The following is a 12,610-nucleotide window of genomic DNA, read 5'->3' on the forward strand; positions in this document are numbered from 1 at the left end:
TTTCTTTTTGAAATGCCAGTGACCTGCAATGCTCCTTGTTTTCTTTTTGGATTCAGCAAAAGGTTTGCAGGCTAATTGAAAATTATCATGCTTAAATTTCTTGGCCTGTCCCCACAATGCCTCTATACCTGTAAGGTGTAGCTGGGTTTAAGAAAGGTATGGGCAAGTTCGTGGAGGAAGTCGCTATTTGCCCTGGATCAGTAGCATAGGATTTTTCTACTGTGTGGGTTTCTGCCAGGTACTGTGACTTGGATTGGCCATTGTTGGAAACAGGAAACTGGGCTAGATGGACCATTGGTCTGACCCAGTATGACTGCTGTCATGTTCTAAGATCCTACGGCAAACTTCTGTTTGCCTCAACAATTCCTAGGCAAACTGCTTTCATATTTCATAGCCATTTAAATTATGTTTAATAATTTTTGGAATAAAATTATGTCCAAGTTAAGAATAAATTTGAAGTCATATAATATATTTAAATTGAAAATGTTTTACAACTTTGTCTTTTTTTCCGTGCACGTTTTATTTTTTTTGTTTGCTTTTGCCTGATTTATCTATGCTTCCATTCCATCAGTATCCTTCTTTCTCCTTCTCTTGATCCATCTGTACCCCTGACACCGACTCTTTCATGTCTTCTCTTTTCACCACATTTGTTATGGTCTCTTATCTGTCTGAGACCCCATCAGTCTTCCTCTGTGGTATTATGTTTCTTATTCCTCCATTTCTAACTTTCCAACTCCTGCTTCTCACCCTTATTGCCATGTCCAATCTTCTGCCTTTTAGCATCCTACCAGTGTCCAATTTCAACTCACCCAGCCCACTGTCGAGCTCTCACCCTATTCACATTATCTTCTATGAGGCAGTGGTAATGTGTGTATTTGTGGACAAAAAGAATGAATTGATTATTCCCTTTGATATTCTTTAGGTACACCTGCATCCCAAGAGACAAAGCCACAAATTCAACCCAGTGTCACTTCCAAAAGACCTGCCAGACTGGGATTGGAGGCATGGCTATATACCATACCAGAAGATGGAACTCTTTGCAGTACTTTGTATAGAGACAAGTCACTATGTAGCATTTGTTAAATATGGAAGAGATGACAATGCCTGGCTCTTCTTTGACAGCATGGCAGACCGGGATGGTAATTATCTTTTGAGCTGCAGTTTATGAAATAATGTAGTTGCTGTGTTGGTCCATTTGGATATGTAACAATAAATGTTCACACAACAATTTATAAAAAAAATTATTAAATAAATGTAATACATTTCTGGCTAAGCATTAGAGAGCTACAGTGTCTTTATTAGTCTTGCCACTCACTGTCTTATTTTCGGGAAAACATGGTAATAATTAACAGTGTCTTATATTAATTTTGGGCCCAAAAAACGCACTAGCCCCCTGTTTTACTAAGGTGTGCGCTAAGCAGTTTAGCGCGCATTTAGCATGTGCTAAATCTTCTCATGCGCTAAATGCAAATGCATCCATATACTAACAAGCAGGCGTTAGCGTTTAGCGCATGGTTAGCTCATGCTAATATTTAGCGCGCGCTAAAACGCGTAGCACACTTTAGTAAAAGGAGCCCTAGATCTTATTTTTTGGGTAGGTCTTATTTTTTTCATGTACAATAATCATCTCTCCCTTCCTCTCCTCCATTCTAATTCTTCCTCTTTCCTTTCTCTCCCCCATATGTGCAGCATCTTTACTCCCCTCTCACCCATCCCCTTGTGCCTTCTGCAGCATCTTTCTATCCCTCCCTCCCTCCCTCCCATTCCCCTGTGCAGCAGAACCCTTGCACTGTGCACAGCATCTTTCTATCCCTCCCATCCCTTGTGCAGCAGAATCCTTGCCCAGCTTCTGTCCCTCCCTTCCGTACAGCTGCAGCAGAACCCTTGAGAATCCCCCCCCCATGCAGCCGAACCGCCGCTGACCATCTCATCCTTCCATTTCTCTCTCCCTTCCGAATGCCTCCGACCCCCTGCTGCCTGCAGTTCTGCTTTAGCGGCTAGGTCTATTCAGGCTTCTTTGCTACTACAGGCCTTGGGGGAGTTTTTTGGCGGGCTTTTCCTTGGTTTTAGCAGGAAGCTCCACTATTTAGCCTGTGGCCTCAGGTGACCTCCCTCCTGTTTTAGAGAGACAGGAACAGGTCCTAAATGTTTCTCATGCTAATGCAGTGAGTTGCTGCGAAGGGGTTTTGTCCTTGATTTTGTTTGTTAGCCTTGTATAAGGCTTACTTGCAGGAGGCTAGGGGTCCTGCTTCTTCCCCGCTGGTCTTTGGTTTTTCAGGGTGGGGGAGGGCATTTGCCTTCGATGTCTGCCCCCATTCAGCCCCTCTTGGCATCTGCTCATGTCCAGCCCCCCTTCGTCCAAGTGGCTGCAGGTTTCTTGGAACAAGGATTTTTTATTTGCGGACTCGGTTTCACCTGATGAGGACTTGGACCTTTTGGTTGATCCACAAAATATTCTTGGGGAAGAGGGGGTGCAGATGATGTGGATGGTTGTTTTTCTGAGATGCTGGTGGACAAGGATGCTTCGGTTGTGCACATTTTTCACCGGGAAAAAACTTCAGGAGCTTATTCTTCAGGTTTCTTTGGTTTTGCATTTTAGGAGGAAGCTAAGCACCCCCCCCCCCCCCCCTTGTGTTGTGGATTTGGTCAGCCTCCCGTTCTTTTCCTATGCATCAGGATATTTGGGATGTGGTGCGTGCACAGTGGAAGACTCTGGATGTGCCTTTCTGCTTGGCACAGTCCATGAACATTCTCTATCCCATTCTTGATGGGGATAGGGATAACTTTAAGTCTCCTGTGGTTGATGCGGTAGTCTCAGTTATGGCACATAGACATAAGGTTCCAATTGAAGGCGGTTCAGTTTTGAGAGACTCCCAGGATTGTAAGATGGAGTCTCTTCTTAAGCATATAAGAACATAAGTAGTGCCTCTGCTGGGTCAGACCAGAGGTCCATCACACCTAGCAGTCCGCCCATGCGGCAGCCCATCAGGTCCAGGACCTGCATAGTAATCCTTTATCTGAACCCTTCAATCCCCTTTTCCTTCAGAAAATCATCCAATCCCTTCTTGAAACCCAGTAGCGTACTTTGTCGTATCACACCCCTCTGGAAGAGCATTCTAGATGTCCACCACCCTTTGAGTGAAGAAGAACTTCCTAGCATTGGTTCTGAATCTGTCCCCTCTTAATTTTTTTGAATGCTCTCTCATTCTTGTAGTTTTTGAAAGTTTGAAAAATCTGTCCCTCTCTACTTTCTCCATGCCCTTCATGATCTTGTAAGTCTCTATCATGTCCCCTCTAAGCCTTCGCTTCTCCAGAGAGAAGAGGCCCAGTTTCTCCAACCTTTCAGAATATGAAAGGTTTTCCATACCCTTTATCAGTCGCGTCGCTCTCCTTTGAACCCTCTCGAGTATCGCATATCCTTCTTAAGGTACGGCTACCAATATTGGACGCAGTACTCCAGATGCGGGCGCACCATCGCCCGACACAACAGCAGGATAACGTCTTTCGTTCTGGTTGTGATACCTTTCTTGGTAATACCTAGTTTTGAGATAGCTGCCTTGGTTGTCCAGGCGGTGATTTGTGGTTGTCTGATAGCCCAATCTTGTTCCGGTGGTATGAATAGGTTCTACGCTATCTAGTACGGCTTTTTCGTCTGAATTTGTCATTCTAATGTGGAAAACCTTTCAGGAAAGCTATTCTACGAGGTCAAAGATGAGCTGCGCTTCGGACACTGCACTTGAGGGCACAGCCCCTCTGGGTACATTTATCTCGCGGTCTAATGGCTGATCAGGGCCTAGGAGATAGTTTGGATGGGGACACAGATGATAATGAGTCTCTCACTGTTCCCTTATTGTCTCAAGATGCACCTCTCATTTTGGGGGACACAAGCCAACTGTCTGGTGCTTTGGATCCTGTTTTGGCTTTGGATCCTGTGGATGATCCCATGGTCCTGGGCTTCTTTAAGCCTACTGTTCTGCTGGATCTTATTTCGGAGTCCCTGCACAAGCTGACTTTAGACTCTCAGCCAGTTCCATCTACTTCCTCCTCTCTTATGAATGGAGTGAGGGTTCAGTCATTTTCTCTGGCATACGGACATTAATGTCTTAGTCACTGAGCAGTGGAGTTCTCCAGAAGGGTCAATGAAGGTTGCAAGAGCCATGCCTTGGCTGTATCCTATGACACTAGAGTTCCAGCAACTTTTTACCCAGCCTAAAGTGGATTCCTTGGTTGCACAAATTACTAAGCACACCTCTCTTCTGAGTGAAGGTGGTGTAGTGTGCAAGGATATGCAGGACCACTGTGTTGATGTAGTCCTCGAGAGGCTTTTCGAAGTGTTGGCATTGGGATTCAAAGTGGCTTCAACAGCATCCTTTGTGACACGTGCCTGTCTTTCCAGGTTACGTACTCTGGAATGCGAGAGAGAGGAGCCTGTACATCATCTCCTTTTGTCTGGAGTGGATTATGTGATGGATGATCTCTATGACAGTATTCGTGTTATGAGTAAAGTATCCACTTATTCTATCTCTGCCCACAGAATGCTCTGGATCAGACAATGGGCTGGAGATTCCACCTCTAAAACTACTCTAAACAGACTCCCTTTTAAGGGGCAGCTGGTTTTTTTTTTAGAAAGGGTCTGGATGATCTTATGACTTGTGTAGTAGACCATTGACCCAAGAATCTGCCTGATAGCAGACCCAGAGCCTCTAGAGATTCTTCCAGAATTTCAGGCAGAGGTTTTCTGGAGTCAGATACACCCCATGTTGTTCCCTCAATCAAGAAATCGCAGTGACTCTAGGTCGGAGGTGGTCCCTCTCAGGATAGGGGACTGGCACACAGACTTTCTTCAAGTGTGGGTTCAGACATCATCCAGAGTGGCTACAAGCTGGAGTTTGTCAGACTTCTAACAGATTGGTTTATGGACTTTCTCATGGGGCACCTGGACAAAGTGGTCCGAGTGCAAGCCACTATGTGCAGGCTGCTAAAGATTCAGGCCATAGAGCTTGTGCCGCCCGAAGACTCGGGCTCAGGCAGATACTCCATATACTTCATCATGCCAAAGAAAGGCTCCGATAATTGGAGACCCATTCTGGACCTTACGTGAATGCAACACTCGGAGTCCTGCGTTTTCACATGGAGATGGTTCAGTCTGTCATAGTAGCAGTGACTCCAGGAGAATTCCTAGTCTCTCTAGATCTGACAGAGACCTACTTCCAAATTCTCATTTTCCTCGACCACAGACAGATCCTCAGGTCCTGGAACAGCATTTCCAGTTCTTGGCCCTGCCCTTTGGCCTGGTGACAGCTCCCTGCACAGTCACCAAAGTGATGGTGGTGGTGGCAGCCCACCTGCGAAAGATAGGTTCATCCCTACCTGGATGATTGGCTGATCCAAGCTCCCTCATTGGCCGAGGGTCGGCGCACAGTAGATCAGGTGATTCGAGTCCTGGAAGATCTGGGTTGGATTGCAAATTACTGAAAGAGCCATTTGTCTCTGACAAATGGATTACGTGGGGGGGGGGGGTCTTGTTCGACACAGCTGCAGGCTGTGTCCATCTTCCAGAGGCATGCAGACAGAAGCTTTGTTCTCAGATACAGTGCCTTCTGATCAAGCCAGCTCCATCAGCGTGGGAATATCTTGAAGTTCCATGGAAGCAACGATAGATGTAGTTCCTTGGGCGAGCGCCTACATGCCTCCCCTCTAGTAAGCGTTACTCACACGTTTGTCTTCGCAGTCAGACTCGTTACAGATGTCTTTACCTTGGACGCTGGAGGCCCGGGCCAGCATGGAGCGGTAGCTCTACTCTCAGTCCCTTACCAAGGCCATGCCCTTTCGCATAGCATCCTGGGTAGTAGTGATGACGGATGCCAGACTCCTCGGCTGGGGAGCTCATTGCAACTGTCGACCGATTCAAGCCAGAGGAAGTGGTTGATTAACAGGCTGGCGCTCTGAGCCATTCAACTAGCTCTGGTGACATTGCAAAAGTCTCTGGAAGGCCAGGCAGTCTGGGTCTTTTCAGACAGTGCTATAGCGATGGCATATGTCAATCGCCAGGTTGGCACCAAGAGTGTCCAGCTCTGTCTGGAAGCTCACCTGCTCGTCACCTGGGCGGAACGTCATCTGCAGGTGCTCTTGACAGCATATATAGCAGGAGTGGACACTATTCAAACAGACTTCCTCAGCAGACCGGCCTTGGATCTGGGTGAATGGATACTGTCGGCGTCAACATTTCAAGCATTGTTCGCTGCTGGGGTCGGCCACAATTCAGCCTCATGGTGACGGCAAAGAACAAAAAGTGGAGATTCTTCAGTCAAAAATCTGAGCCTGGAAGCGCGGGCCTGGATGCTCTGGTTGAGCCATGGCCAAGGAAGGGCTGTGGCTCACTGGTTCAGCTGCTGCCTCTGCACCCAGAGGTTGTGAGATCAAATCCCAGTGCTGCTCCTGAGCAAGTTATATAATCCTCCAGTGCCCACCACTTTGAATGTCAGCTTTGAAATGCCAAAGTGACAAAAAGGTGGTATACAAGTCCCCGTCCCCGTCCCCATTCCCTTTCCTCCGTGACCCATGATAGGCCGGATCCTTCAAAGGATTGCAAGTCATTCAGAAAAGGTCATTCTAGTAGCCCCAGACTGACCATGAAGGCCAGATCCTTCGAAGGATTGCAAGTCATCGAGGAAAGGTCATTCTAGTAGCCCCAGACTGACCATTCAGACCGTGGTACGTAGATTGATGTGTCTTTGGTCGGGTTCCAGGGTCAGACTTCAGGTGAATCTAGATCTTCTTTCTCAGGGTCCAGTGTTCATCGAAGATCTGGATCACTTTGCTCTTATTGGCATGGCTCTTGACTGCGAAACATTAAAACGTAAAGGGTAGTGAGCAGTGATCATTGCCACTCTCCTCAAGTTTAAGAAGCTCACTGCGGTTTCAGCATATGCTAAAGCATGGGAGACTTTCCAACATTGGTGCATCTAAGAAACTGTAGAGCCGTTTTTAGCTCCAGTTTCTGTGGTGTTGACTTTCTTCCAAGCCGGCCTTGACAAGGGACTCATTGTGGCTTCTCTTCAAGTCTAAGTTGCAGGGCTCTTTTGTTTTAGGGCTCGGTACCACAGATCTACTTTGGCATCTCATCCAGACATAGCCAGATTTTTGAAGGGTGCACTGCACTTCAGACCTTCAATCAAAGCCCCGTTCCCTTCATGGGATCTAAAGGTAGTTCCAAGGGGTCTCAGCCAAGCTCCGTTCGAGCCACTGAAGGAGGCATCACTGATGGATTTGATGTTCCATATGGTTTTCCTGGTAGCGGTGACCTCAGCTAGACGTGTCTTGGAACTCCAGGCTCTTTCTTGTAGGGTGCCTTTCCTTAAAATATCTGACACTGGAGTTTCTTTGTGCACTGTTTCTTTCTTCCTACTGAAAGTGGTTTCGGCGTTTCATGTCAATCAGGAAGTCCGATTGCCTGCGCTCCAGTCCACAGGTTCCAAGAAACAGGATCAGATTTTGAAGAAGTTGGATGTGAGAAGAGTAGTTCTTCGATATCTGGAGGTCACCAATAAGTTTAGGCTCTCTAACCATCTTTTTGTGCTGACTCATCCAGCTAAGCGAGGTGCTTCAGCTTCCAAGGCCATGATTTCCAGGTGGATCCATAGGGCCATTTCATCAGCATACATTGTTTGTAGAGAAACAGTCCCTTGTTTCCATTAAAGCACATTCAACCAGAAGTATGGCTTCGTTGTGGGCTGACACTAGAGTGATCTCTCCAGTGGAGATTTGTAGGGCTGCTTCAGGAAATTGGACTTCTGTCAGACTTATTTGATTTTTTTTCCAGTTTATGAATTATTTTAAACTTTATTCCATTGTTTTTACCCCTATTCTTTTTATTTTATTAACTGAATTTCCCTGAATTCTAATGTTTAACGGTATCTCTCTTCTATTCTTTTTTACATATTCCTTTAATTCATTTAGATATCATTTACATAGATGGTGCTCCTATCTGTAAAGTTAGGAATTTCTATGAAATATTCTACATGCTTCTCTTCTCTCCATAGTCCTCCCTACCCTCTTCTAACTCCTTCCTCTGTAATGTTGCCTAGAGCTTGTATAGGTATGTGCGACGCACAAATGGAAGAAATAAAATAAATAAATAAAATTTGCTCCATTCTACATACATTTGCTAAGTTTATAGAGTGGATGTGGCTGTACAGGAGGACTCCTGCCTTTGGGTTCTCATTGCTACGTGCTGGCACAGTCATCCCACCCTAGATTTCTGGGACTGCTTTTATACGTCCTGCTTGTCCAAAATGACACACCTATTGCACTGGAAAAAAAGATTAGGTTCTTGAATAGCTAATATATTTTCCAGTAGATAGGAGTGTTATTCTGGACCCCTGCCCTGTCATTCCTGCATCTGCCTACTGTCTTATTCCGATTATTTTCCAAGTCTGTAGCTTGAATGTCAGTCATGCAGAATAATATGTTTCTAGCATCTGTAGGGGTATTACCTGAGCTGCTCTGATGCTTCTGTTTGACATACTATTGCTGTTGGATTGTTCTCTGTTCATGTCTTATTTGTTTAAGCAGAACAAATTTATTTTGTTGAGGATGATTTCCCATATCCTTACTTCACCTACTTTTGCTTGCCTGGGGACTAACTATAGATAGCAGTAAAGCTCTCAGTGAATTAGGAGAGTTACAGAAAAAAATCCAGAATGGATTCCTTCTGCAGAGGCTCATGACCTGGGGGAGATAACCCACTTGTCCAGAATGAGACACCTATCTACTGGAAAACATACAGTATTAGCAAGATAAGAACCAAATTTCTTTTTCTGCACTTTCACCGCTAGATCTAAGCGGAATACAAATTATTACGTGCATAATAAAATTAAACGGACAAACAAAACTTACAACAAAACTAAAAACATCACTGAGCCATGGCTCCCTACATGTAAATACATCTAAACATATCAAAATAAAGTGAATGTAATTATAAATTATTCATCAAAAAATAGAAAATATATATAATAAAATATGTATTAGAGTGCTCAGTGTGAAATCTTATTCAAAACCAACAGGTTTAAGGACTAAAGATGTATTGTAACTACATCATTGCACTCACCTGCCTACCTACCCTTCAATACTGGTTAAATCAAATCTGACTCAAAAGATATCAAGCAGTGTAAAAAGTACTTAGCTGGATCCTGAAGAAGATGAGATCAGATGATAAATACAAAGTCCAATGTTGTTACACTCATCTTCACAAGATGAGTGTAACAACATTGGACTTTGTATTTATCATCTGATCTCATCTTCTTCAGGATCCAGCTAAGTACTTTTTACACTGCTTGATATCTTTTGAGTCAGATTTGATTTAACCAGTATTGAAGGGTAGGTAGGCAGGTGAGTGCAATGATGTAGTTACAATACATCTTTATTCTTTAAACCTGTTGGTTTTGAATAAGATTTCACACTGAGCACTCTAATACATATTTTATTATATATATTTTCTATTTTTTGATGAATAATTTATAATTACATTCACTTCATTTTGATATATTATAAGTTAGGTGAATTTATGAATATAATTTTTCTCCAATTTATTTATTGTTTTGAATACATCTAAACAGCCACATGTTCTTTATTCAATTATAAAGTTATTAGTTGCATCATGCTTTTCTTGAACCAAGAAACAGGAAAACCATTTAAAAAAAAGAATAAATCTGACCTTAGAACTCAATGTTGTTTGGAATATCAGAACAGAGAGTGAATTCTAGAGAGCACTGGAATTGTTAGAACTGGAATGCTATGCCTTTTTTTATTTTTATTAAAAAGCGGTAAGTGCTAACACACACCTATTGCACTTTAAAAAGACTTACCAGACTTACCACTGGATATGTGCTGCCATCCTGTGGTAAATTTACCTATCTGTATAATTTTTCTTAATTTTGTCTAAAGGGGCATGTTGGGGGTAGAAAGTAGGTGGGACGGAGATAATCAGTGTGTGAGGCATTACCATGTGCTAATTGATTAGTAAGAGGTTAACACGTTGACCCATACTGCCTATAAAATAGTTGCTGGTAAAGGCTCAAGTGATAACTCGTTTTAATGGCCACACAGCATTGACAAAAGTAGCATGTGGCCATTAATTAGGAACAAGGGAAAGGCAACCGTTTTCCAGTCATGGCATAAGTGCATGGGTAAGACATGTATAAGCGGTGTGCACTAAGGCCACTTTAGCCACAGCTTTAATAAATGGACCTCTTAAGTCTGGGGCATTATATAAAGAAAGCAATCCTTTTTTTCTTGTTTTATTATTAGGAGGGCAAAATGGTTTTAACATTCCACAAGTTACTCCATGTCCAGAAGTGGGAGAGTACTTGAAAATGTCTCTTGAGGAACTACATGCATTAGATTCCAGAAATATTCAAGGATGTGCTCGAAGACTCCTATGCGATGCTTACATGTGCATGTATCAAAGTCCAACCATGAGTTTGTACAAATGAATATGAACTGCTGTCTTTTGATAGAAGAAAATGTATGCACATTTCTAATACACTAGAAAGTCTGTTCTTGTTGCATTTAAATAATGCAGTTTAAAACATGTTATATATTCAGCTCTGTGGTTGAAATGTTTAATATGTATTTTTGCACTTTAGGAAGTATTAATTTGTTATGTTTGTTTTGAACAAAATGTAAATTTATTACTAAAAAGAGTAAACTTTTTAAGATAAGTGCATTGATCATGTATTGTTTTGTTGTGTAATTATGAAAATTAAATGTAAAATGTAAAATTTTCTTTGTCTGATAATGTATATCTTTAAAACTGCATTATACATTCAGAATATATATATTTTTCTTTAGGCCAGGAATATTGTTTTTGTCTAGTATGTTACAGTTGATTTCAATAAGAGAAATATAGGAAGTCTTTTGTACTTGGTGAAAGTGATGGATATAATGTAGTCAGAATAATTAGATCCTACTAATTTTATTATTTCTTAATTATCACTTGGATTAGATAGATTATGTGAAGCAGTTCAAGCAATGACTTATCTTCTGCCTTGAAATATCTATAAACCTTAAAAAAATTTTGTAAGAAGAAACCTTGGGGGTCCCTTTTACTAAAGTGCAGTAAAATACTGGCTTTGTATGTTCTAATGCTGGCCTTAGCCGTGCACTAACCCCAGATTTAATGCAGCACTTCATAAGGCATTTATTTATGTGCACTAATGTCAGTACATGGTACCTGCAAAAAATGAATGTGGGAGCTCCTGCGTTAACCCTGCATTATTCAGTTAGCATTTACTAATGTTAATGTGATAGCTGGATAGTAACGGAAGATAAAGATTTGAGCAGTCCACCCAGTCTTCCCAATTTAATTGTCTTTTTTTCTTTAATATTTCTGGGCAATAGACTGTAGAGGTCTGCCTGGTACCATCTTTAGGTTTCCATTGCTGGAGTTGCCATTGAAACTCACTCCAGCTCACTGGAGCTTCCATCAAAGCCCTCCCCAGCTCATCCTAAACCAAATCACCATTTGTAGTGCAATAGGTGTGTCATTCTGGATGGATGAGTAATCAGTGGTGTAGTAAGGGAGGGTGGTCTGCCCCAGGCGCAGTCTTGGTGGGAGCGCCGGCACCCATGTGCGCCCCCTACCTTTCCCTCATTCTTTTTCCCATAAATGAAGTTATATATTTTATTGTTGTTTTTAAATTTATTAGATTTTATAATATAGAAAAACATTCATTTATACGTTCTTTACAATAAAATTTAATTACATTCTATGAACACCCCTGTGACATGCTTACTCCTTACTTCTTGTTACTATATTTCCTTCTGTCCAACACAATCAATGAATTTTTTTTTTTTCGAGTCTCTGTTATGATACTATGTATCTTTCCCATGTTTCATGTAAACACAAAAGTCCATTTTTCAATTAGTATCCTTAATAGTTTGTCGCTGTTTTTAAATCTGCTTGTTGTTAGTTCAGTTCGACATCAGCTGTTTCACCTCTTGGTGTCCTCAGGAGCTGAACTAAATCGTGGGTTGTTCAAAACTGGCTATATGCCTTATTTTCTTGTCGTATTGCATACCGACAGATAGTCATGATAGGTAACCCTATTTTCTGGAAAGACCATTAGTGATGGTGGTGCCAATAGGGCTACCATCTATAAACAAGAATGGGATATTACCCGCCCGTCCAGAATGACACACCTATTTACTAAAACAAGATATTAGCAAAGTAAGAACCTAATCTCTTCATATGGAACACAGACCCTATAGGATTGCCCAATCCTGGCCTTAGTTTGTTTTATACTATTAATTTTCTAATTAGAGATCCTCTGTGTTCATCCCAAGCTTTATGGAAATCTGTCATTTTCATTTCCACTACTTCCTTCAGGAGGGTATTCAGGCATCCACCACCTTTTCCATAAAAAATAATTTTCTTAATATTACTCCTAAGTCTGCCACTTCACAACCTCAATTCATGCCTTCTAGTTTTAACATTTTCCTTTCTCTGGAAAAGATTTGTTTCTATATTAAAACCTTTCAAGAATTTAAATGTCTACAATATCTCCCTTGTCCTTCCTGTCCTGTAGAGCAGTGGTTCCTAACCCTGTCC

At 42.2% G+C, this 12,610-nt stretch overlaps 1 protein-coding gene across 6 annotated transcripts in view; it reads left to right on the top strand.

Annotated features, from left to right (window-relative positions):
* Positions 1–11,727, top strand: part of CYLD (CYLD lysine 63 deubiquitinase) — a 137,449-nt gene extending 125,722 nt beyond the window's left edge. For 4 of the 6 annotated variants that reach the window (XM_033941993.1, XM_033941990.1, XM_033941991.1 and 1 more), the window contains 2 exons: positions 923–1,139; positions 10,309–11,723. In XM_033941993.1, coding sequence (XP_033797884.1) covers positions 923–1,139; positions 10,309–10,493 — 402 coding nt within the window. In that variant the 3' untranslated portion in view covers positions 10,494–11,723. Of the gene's footprint in view, positions 1–922; positions 1,140–10,308 lie in introns of all 6 variants that reach the window. The other 2 variants (XM_033941995.1, XM_033941996.1) reach the window with 2 other exon arrangements.
* Positions 11,728–12,610: the final 883 nt, after the last annotated feature.

Source organism: Geotrypetes seraphini, chromosome 4 (genome assembly GCF_902459505.1).
Source record: "Geotrypetes seraphini chromosome 4, aGeoSer1.1, whole genome shotgun sequence".
Lineage (NCBI taxonomy): Eukaryota > Metazoa > Chordata > Amphibia > Gymnophiona > Dermophiidae > Geotrypetes > Geotrypetes seraphini.